This window comes from Barbus barbus, assembly GCF_936440315.1.
Source record: "Barbus barbus genome assembly, chromosome: 15".
NCBI lineage: Eukaryota > Metazoa > Chordata > Actinopteri > Cypriniformes > Cyprinidae > Barbus > Barbus barbus.
In genome coordinates this window covers 6,908,037-6,916,293 of record NC_136743.1, presented here as the reverse complement: position 1 = coordinate 6,916,293, position 8,257 = coordinate 6,908,037, and the positions used below count along the sequence as shown (strand labels likewise).

General features: G+C 35.7%; 1 protein-coding gene across 1 annotated transcript; it reads right to left on the bottom strand.

Moving 5' to 3' along the window:
• Nucleotides 1-499: 499 nt before the first annotated feature.
• Nucleotides 500-7,731, bottom strand: LOC306881969 (microtubule-associated protein 6 homolog). Its single transcript, XM_079436368.1, has 3 exons — nucleotides 7,114-7,731; nucleotides 5,384-5,609; nucleotides 500-1,398 (listed from the first exon to the last, which is right to left on the bottom strand). Exons 1-3 carry the CDS (start codon nucleotides 7,593-7,595, stop codon nucleotides 1,327-1,329), a joined length of 780 nt encoding a protein of 259 aa, XP_079292494.1. The 5' UTR covers nucleotides 7,596-7,731; the 3' UTR covers nucleotides 500-1,326.
• Nucleotides 7,732-8,257: the final 526 nt, after the last annotated feature.

Genomic DNA, 8,257 nt, shown 5'->3' with positions numbered 1-8,257 from the left:
ATACCTCGCAATTCGGACTATATCTCGCAATTCTGACTATATCTCGCAATTCAGACTTTATAACTCGCAATTCTGACTTTATATCTCGCGATTCTGACTTTATATCTCGCAATTCTGACTATATATCTCGCAAATCTGATTTTATATCTCGCAATTCTGAGATATTCTGACTTTGTCACAATTCGGACTTCATAACTCGCAATTCTGACTTTGTCTCGCAATTCTGACTTTATATCCTGACTTTATATCTCACAATTCGGACTTTGTATTCTGACTTTGTATCCTGACTTTATATCTCACAATTCTGACTTTGTATCTCGCAATTCTGACTTTATATCTCGCAATTCTGAGTCAGAATTGTGAGAGAATTTGTTTATTTTTTATTCAGTGGCAGAAATGGCTTCCATGCATTGGACTAAAACCCCCTTTTTTAACACAATCATTCAATATAATGTGTATGTTATTCAGCTCTCAAGTCAAATAATGTGGAAGCAAATTTAAAGAATGTCATTTTTATTTAAACAGTTTAAGTATTTTCCCTATTTATCTCTAAACCAAATTTACAAAAACTTGGACAGCCTCCAAAGTGAAAGATTCATAATGTTCTAATCTTCATATAGGTTCATAAAGGGCTAGCAGGGTCAGGAGCGAGAAAATGGCGATTAGAAGCACCCGGAGTCCTCGGGCAGACATTAACAGATCAATAAAGGCAGACCAACATCACTATATACAAAATCATGCCATTAACTAGGCTTGTACAGGACACACACACGCAGACACTGAGTTACCAGATTACATTTTGTTCCTTTTTTAAATGTTGCATATTCAATCAATTCATTAAACGATTATGAAACATGCAGATATTCATTCAGCTGGGACAGGGTAAGGTCAGCAGAAATTGAGGCCTGAAAACTTTCCCAGTCACACACTTCTTCACATACACACTCTCTTTCTATCACTCTTAAACCTGTATTACAGACATATCCTTCTAGTTTGTAGATGACATTTGAAGTATACATTCTCTTGCATAGATTTTACGTTGTGTAAATGTCCAGCAAACTTCCTCTGGTTCTGTAATTTCCTCAGTGGAATGATTTAGAGACACACCAATTTTACTGATTTTGCTTTTCACAAGGTTTTGCATTGAATGCGTCTCTATTCATCCTCAGGCATTCTTCTCCTCTGACGATCCTAGTCTCTCAGAATAACTCCAGTTTCTCAACATTCAGGTGTCTCTCGACAGTTCTTTTTAAAAATGGTCTCCTCTTCTAGTGAAAGGCTGAGTCAGATGTGAATGTGGATCTTTATATGTGGAGCGTTGATGGATCATATGTTGAAGATCCTGGATTTACTTTGAAAGACGGCAGATGAGTTTGGTGACAGCTTAGTCTTCTGCTCCTGTCATATAAAACATATTTCTGTTAAAAATACTCAGTATTTGTATGTAAAACTAGTTCATTTAAAATAGATATCTTTTGTAACAATGTAAAAGTCCAACCCCATTTTACAGTTTTCATCTAAAATGTAAGAAGCTGAAAAAGAAGTCATGTAACTCTTCTGTGGCACAAGGTCTTATGGGACTTCAAAACCCCATTGGAAACAGTATCCAATTGGGCACTTTTAGCATACTGTTTCAAATGACTGATTTAGGATGTACTTGGTCAAGTCTCACATTATAGTATATAATCTCCATCCACTTTGCCTCCATCTATCTTTGTCGGATTTCTGTCTCTCTCTCTCTCTCTCTCTCTCTCTCTCAGACTGTCTCCTCCTGGGTAGAAGACATCTAATCCTTACTGTAGGGGAGAAAAAAAAGCTTGCTATGTGAGAAGCCAAGTGCTGGGGTGAAAATGAGATTTATCATCTACTAAATCTTTTTCTCTCTCACACTGTTTAGTGTTTCTAGAATAAGAAGTCGACACCGTCAGACTCACTAACAGCAGAAGCAGACAGCGTTCATACCTCAGGTCTTCACAATGGCATTCTAACATGCTAATGCTGGAAATGCTTTATGTATAATATGCAAATTTAGCTTTGAATACCGCCAAAACTTCAAACAAGAAATAATTATTTCTGAAATACGTTGCCTTTTTTTTTTTTTTAAGACTTTTGCACAGTTCTAGTATATAGACTACCATTCAAATTTCACTATATATATATATATATATATATATATATATATATATATATATATATATATATATATATATATATATATATATATATATATATATATATAGTTTGCAGTATTTTTATATTTATTTTGAATGCAGTTTACAGTACAGTAATAATCCATTCTGAACATGGCCTCGTCCGTCCTCTGTAATATCATATGTCATAGGCTGCTGACCATCATCAGTACAGAGCGCTGACGTATGGGGAACTGTCTGGGCAGCAACTTTAAAGCTTATATAAGATGTTTAACTGTCATTTAAAGTTATTATAACTTGTGAAACCCTGGAATTTATTCACTGTGATACTTGTGCAGGTTTGATTTGTTTCTCAATCCTGCTCCTGTAAACATGCATTTGGAATTGTTTTATCTAACACTAACTCAAGTTTATCAGCAAAGCAAAAAAATAAAATAAATAAATAATACAATGTAATTCATTTTAATATAATAGTTAATATATAATATATAATGTAACACTTACTTTTGGCCCACAGCCCTCAAGCCAATTACATTTTGGTCTCATCGTATTAAAATGTTAGGCACCTCTGCTCTATTAAATGAACTGAGCTGATTGAGGTTGTTACTCTGTATTTTTCAATAGCAAACAGTGTATGCTTATGTTTTCTTGGATTCATTGAGCTTGTACTGAACTGATGGTCTTTACAGAAGAGGTCAAATGAAAAATGACCACTATAAGAATTAAGAATGATGAGCTGGTTTTATCTGCCAAACAAGTGTTTAAGAACAGTGGACAGTAAGTCTGCCTTTTACAATTAAATTCAAAGCATCAGCTGGAGAGAGATCGGGAGGGCAGGATGGGTTGTGGGTGGGTTGCCAGCTGGCTTAGTCACGCAAGTCTCCAGTGCACTAGACTCTATCCAGTACACACACACAATTTAAACCCACAAAATCAGCCTCACAGATATACACTGATGACTTCAAATAAAAATTATTTAGTAGAAAAATGGTCCCTCGTGCCTGGTTCTCCGCTAATGTGCTAAAAGCTGTATGTTCAGCATTATCAATCATATCTGTTAAAATCTCTATAATCATAAAGCAGAGTTGCCCAAACATTTTAATACGAAGGGCCAAGAATCAAACTTGATTGAGGGCTGTGGGCCAAAAGTAAATGCTGCATTATAACCAACTATATTATAATAAAATATATTAAATCTTAAATATTTTAAATAATTTAACAAACTTTTTTTATTATTTTTATTATTATTCTAAATCAAATTCACTTTTTTTCCTTTTTTTTTTTTTTTACATTTCAATGCAAAAAAAAAAAAAAAAAAGTTTAACCAAAAGGTATAGTATATAAATATTATATATGCTTTAGTGGTATTTTTTTTTTTCTATGGCATTGTGTGCCAAATCAAAGGTTGTCCCGTGGGTCCTGGTTTGGCTATATGTGTAACATCAAACCTATACAACCCTCATCAGAAAACACCAGACTAGTGGATCTGTGGAACTTGACAAATGGAGCAGTGCAAAGGTTATGAAAAGAAAAGTAACAACTCAATAACCGAGGCATTTAAGCCTGACACCAGAGGCACAAAACTCTCGTCAACTCTGCCTCAGACCGCTGGCATTGTGTGTTTCAGCGGTCACTTTCTCTCCTCACTGGTCAAGCATGAGGTTTGACAGCATGCATGGGTTAGTAATTAGGACTAAATGAATCCCAATTAGTGCATACTTCACTGACTGACGTATAAAAGATGCAGCACCAGTTTCACAGTTTTGATTCTTATTGAGAGGACGGCGCAGACAAAACTCCCATTTGTCCCAGAAAGGGCTCAGTGTTAAATAACCAATGTGATTTAATTGCATATTAGGCTTGATTTCACAGATTAACCTAAAAGGTTATGCAAATCAATATTTCTGCTTACCCATTCTGGGTTAAATATAACTTTTAAATCTTTCAGCCCAAAAAGTTCATCTAGCTATAAAGGTAAACCCACTTCAAAAGTTTGATTTTGTCAGCTTTACAGCTCAAACATGAATAATTCATGCATTTGCTTTCACTACTATGAAATCTACACATTTCTGCTAAATATAGTTTTTCCCCATAGGCTTTCATTTTATGCTTTTGAATGTTTGGGAATTATAAGAGTATTACAATTGAACACATTTATTGTATAATCATACACTTATTTAAATGTTGTTGTTTTTTATATTTAGTATGTATATTTTCTGTACTAATGCTTTAATTTTATGTTATATTTTGTTATTTTAGTACAGATATATAAATATATACAGTAAATATATTACAAATATTTGAACATTTCAGTCCATGTATATATAAACATAAATATATACCTGTTTCATAAACACTTTTTATATATGCACAACTGGTCGAAACAGTAAGATTTTTATCTTTTATTTTAAATAAGTCTCTGCTGCTCACCAAGCCTGCATTTATTTGATTTAAAGTACAGTAAAAATATATTTACTATTTAAAATAACTGCTTTCTATTTGAATATGCTTTAAAATGTAATTTATTCCTGGGATTTCAAAGCTGAATTTTTAGCATCATTACTCCAGTCACATGATCCTTCAGAAATCATTCTTATATTCTGATTTGCTGCTAAAAAAAACTTTCAGTAGTAGTATTATTAACATCATTATGTTGAAAACAGCCGAGTATAATTTTTTCAGGTTTCTTTGATGAATAGATTTTTCAGAAGAACAGCATTTATCTGAAATAGAAATCTTTTGTAACATTATAAATGTCTTTATCATCACTTTTGATCAATTTAAAGCATCTTTGCTAAATAAAAGTATTAATTTCTATAATTGTTTATAATCTATAATCTTTCTATTCATCAAATAATCATGGAAGCAATGTACTCTTGTTCTTCTTGAACAGCATATCAGAATGATTTCTGAAGGATCATGTGACACTGAAGACTGGACAGGATACACACTTTTTATATAAATAATACCTATGTCATATATATTTATATATATTATTATTTTAGGGTGAACTTTCCCTTAGAAAAATGTTGATACGGCCTTATGTCTATAGGCAAAACTTGTTTTTACACATTGGTCTCCTGCTGATTATATCAAAGTCTCCAGTTCATTCTTATTCTGCTGAGCCTGGTTTGAAATTTTGCTCTCTGTTGATCTTTGTCACATTAGCTCACTGTCTGATTTGATCTCTTTCTCTCCTCTACACGTCTCTTTTGATCTGTTGTCTCACTCACCTCTGGTTGCGTGCTGATCTCTGTCCTGTGTGAGTGTGCTCTCTCTGTCTGCATATGTGTGCTGGTCTCCGGTACGCGGGCGTCCGTGTATCTGTGTGTGTCCGGGCTGAAAGCCGCCTGGTAGCTGGTCTCCGGCGGGGGCTCGTCAGCACCTTTACCCAGGAAGGTGGGCCGTTTGTGGGCAGGCTTGGACGGCCGGGCTCCAGACCATGGCTGGTACTCCTTCCTGACTCCAGAGAGAGATCAAATGTATCAGACAGAGACAGGGAAAGACAGACACGCTAAAACACAGACAGAGCCCTGAGGAGCTGCAGATAAGAGCAGCACATGTCAGGCTGAGTTAAATTCATGCTGACAAATCACAGCAACAAGTGCCCACCATAAAGACTTACTTCACCATAACCTGTGTGAAAAATGTACATGCATAATGGAAGGTTTAGAAAATAAAAAAATCTGCATGCAGAATGAAAGCATCTAGGAAATGTGAATAAATGACTGGAAGTGAAGGTTTCATACATTCACAGATCACATCCTTCAAACAAAGGCTGATAAACACGGAGGGCTGTTTGTAATCAATTCATTCTGTTCCCCTCAGATAGCTCCGTTTATGTAATTTGTAGTTTGTTCATTCCGCTCGTTCGTGAGCTGTCGGATGAAATATGCATGACAGCGACCAGTGACCAAACTTGAGTGAAAATCACTGCAATGCACAACCGTTACAACCACATCAGTCCTGTTATAGCACCACAGTAAACCAGCATCAAAGAAAGGACACTTCTCGTTCACCAGAAGAGATAACTGTGTGAAAGCTTGTTTATGTGAGTCAGATATATCCTCCAGCAATTCATTTTGGAGACTATAGTGAACATATGTTATTTCAGAGATAAATAGACTACCACTCTTGGTTACACTTTATTTGAAGGTGTCCGTGTTACAGTGTAATTATATATTTAAGTACCGAGTAATATTAATTAACTACATGTATACTGGGTTAGGGTTAGGATCAGGGTTTGGCTTAGGTTTAGTGTTACTAGCATGTAATTATGCATGATATTATAGATATTATTAGTGAAATTAAGTTTTTTTTGTTAGTATAGTAGTCTATTTGATGAATAAAATTTGAGAAGAAATATGGCCATATAATATAATTTTTACTATCTTTTTCGTCATTTTAATGTTTTTACTTACTAAATAAGCCGAAATAAAATATAAATAATAATACAGCGATTTTGTTTTATATTTGTAATATGTTTTTACTCACTTCAAAATAAAATAAAAAATATAAATGACACAGACTCTAGATTTATCCATATATATGGTATTTTTGTATTTTGGCATGTTTTTACTTAATTAACAGTCTAAAATGAAATAAAATATAGAATAATATATTTTAAAAATCATAAATATATTATTATTATTAGTAGTAGTAGAAGTAGTAGTTATATAATATAGTACAGTATAGTAGCTAAAATAAAATAAATTAATCCATATATAATTAACATATGGATTTTTTTGTCTTTGTAATATGTTTTACTAACTAAATGGGCTAAAATAAAATAAAAATTCATATATAGGGTATATAAATCCCATAACCTCCTTTGTTGAATCTCAGTAAAATATTTTATTAGAAATATATTTACTCATATTTACTCGTGTTGAGAAATGTGTGAGTGTGCTTCAGTGGATGAGAGGTGCTGAAGAACAGCTCCCATGAGAAAGAGCAGCAGTACCTGTATGAGCTGAGCTGATCTCCTCCTCTCTGCCTCCCGCTGCGCTCCTGTCTGTCCGCCCGCGGCTGACTCGTGCCGTTATAGTAACCGTTCACCGGGCTATCTGTCAAAGTGCCGCCTTTCCCTCCGTTACTAATCCAGGGAAAGTTATCCTTCTTCGGGATGGGCCAGGGTTTGTAATCCTGTTTATACTGGGTGACGCTCGGGAAAGGCACACCCGGGGGATGGTAGTCCTCGCGGGGTTTATAACTGGGTTCCGTGCGTCCCCGGTGCGGCCGCCGGACTCCCGCCGCATGATCCGGCGTTACTAAGTCGACGCTCGGCGCCCGTTCCGTGGAAACGAGTTTGGTGACGGATCGCACCTCCTGCTCCGCGATGTCAGAGTAGTTCTGAATCGTTAGCGGAACCGACAAATCCGATTTATCGAACTGGTTCCAGAACCGAGCCAAGCAGCAGACTCTGCTGATGCACGGCCAAGCCATTGCTAGGAAACAAAACAAAAAGAAAGAGAAAACAGTAAAAACGCGACGAAGTGCTCGATTACATGAAGGAATGTGAGCGCGAGTCCGTTCCTCGAGAACTGCGCGAGACCGCTCGGTGTCGGGACGCTGTCATTGCGCATTCATCTCACGTGATTTGCACTTAATGCAGAAAAAACTAATAATCCATAAACATCCGAGTCGGTGACCCGTGTCCACCTCACGGCTGTTTCTCTGACAAAGCTCAACTTAATGCCCTAAAAATCATCTTTTAATCAAAACCTAGTGTGCTTCCTACCTAGACAGCTTTTCATAAAAGGCGCTTCCAGCTGATTCAGATGCGGTCTACACTAAAAGTACCACGGTACTAGCGTTTTTTGATATGCAGTAATAAAACTGTAGTGGAATTTGACATAATGCACTGGGGCATGCTGTACTCCATCTAAAACTACTTGAAACATCATTTTGCTTGTTCCTTTACAGTTAATATGCATGATATTTGCTTGTTCCTTTACAGTTAATATGCATGATATTTGCTTGTTCCTTTACAGTTAATATGCATGATATATTAATTTAGAGGCATTATTTAGTGAGTCTAGTTTTAACAATTCATTTGTCACATCACAGGACCATTTAACATGAGCTGGTGGCAATATAATATACGT

Bases quoted from the DNA above. Each gene is read 5' to 3' on its own strand.
- LOC306881969 (XM_079436368.1), bottom strand. From the start codon at position 7,595: ATGGCTTGGCCGTGCATCAGCAGAGTCTGCTGCTTGGCTCGGTTCTGG. The intron at 5,610-7,113 runs GTACTGCTGCTC...CTCTGGAGTCAG, and splicing joins GATCAGCTCAGCTCATACAG to GAAGGAGTACCAGCCATGGT. The intron at 1,399-5,383 runs GTGAGTGAGACA...TTTATATGACAG, and splicing joins AGATCAGCACGCAACCAGAG to GAGCAGAAGACTAAGCTGTC.